Here is a 552-nt window from a genome sequence, read left to right as displayed (position 1 = left end):
TCAGCTGAAGAAAGAATGCCAACTTGTTTTTTTCCCTTTCAGTGCTATTATTTTGGCATTATTGGACTGAACAATGGTAATGCCCTTTTCATCCATATTAAAAATTTGATGAGGTTTAAATTTCTTCTGATCGATTTCCCTTTCCAAAAGGTCAAAAAATTTGCCCACATTTACTTTGTTAAATGCTGTAGCTCTTGCAATGAAAGTGGATTCTGGGGTTCTTATAGATAAGTGTGAATGTCGTCTTAAAAACGATACTAGCCAGTCTTTTCCAGCTCTTTCTTTTGCAGAGTTAAAACGGTTGGGAATACCGTTAATTTTTGCAAGCTGAAAGGCCAGTCTACGAACATCTAAGCTGGTAAGACCAAAAAGCCTGGTTTCCATTTCTACTATGTAATCAACCAGATCTGATTCAAATTTGGAAGAGAAAATGGGTTTTCGTCCAAGTGGGAGACTGGTAAATTCTTGTACTGGATGATTGTTGCATTTTACCTTGCGTTCCAGAGTTGACCGAGGGACATTGAAGACTTTGCTAGCTTTTAGATAACTCAT

At 37.3% G+C, this 552-nt stretch overlaps 1 protein-coding gene across 1 annotated transcript; it reads right to left on the bottom strand.

Moving 5' to 3' along the window:
* Positions 1 to 552, bottom strand: LOC136079478 (uncharacterized). Its single transcript, XM_065795217.1, has one exon. It carries the CDS (start codon positions 550 to 552, stop codon positions 1 to 3), a length of 552 nt encoding a protein of 183 aa, XP_065651289.1.

This window comes from Hydra vulgaris, chromosome 04, assembly GCF_038396675.1.
Source record: "Hydra vulgaris chromosome 04, alternate assembly HydraT2T_AEP".
In the NCBI taxonomy this organism is placed as follows: Eukaryota; Metazoa; Cnidaria; class Hydrozoa; order Anthoathecata; family Hydridae; genus Hydra; species Hydra vulgaris.
The sequence above is the reverse complement of the archived record's forward strand: the minus strand, read 5'-3'. Positions and strand labels throughout refer to the sequence as shown.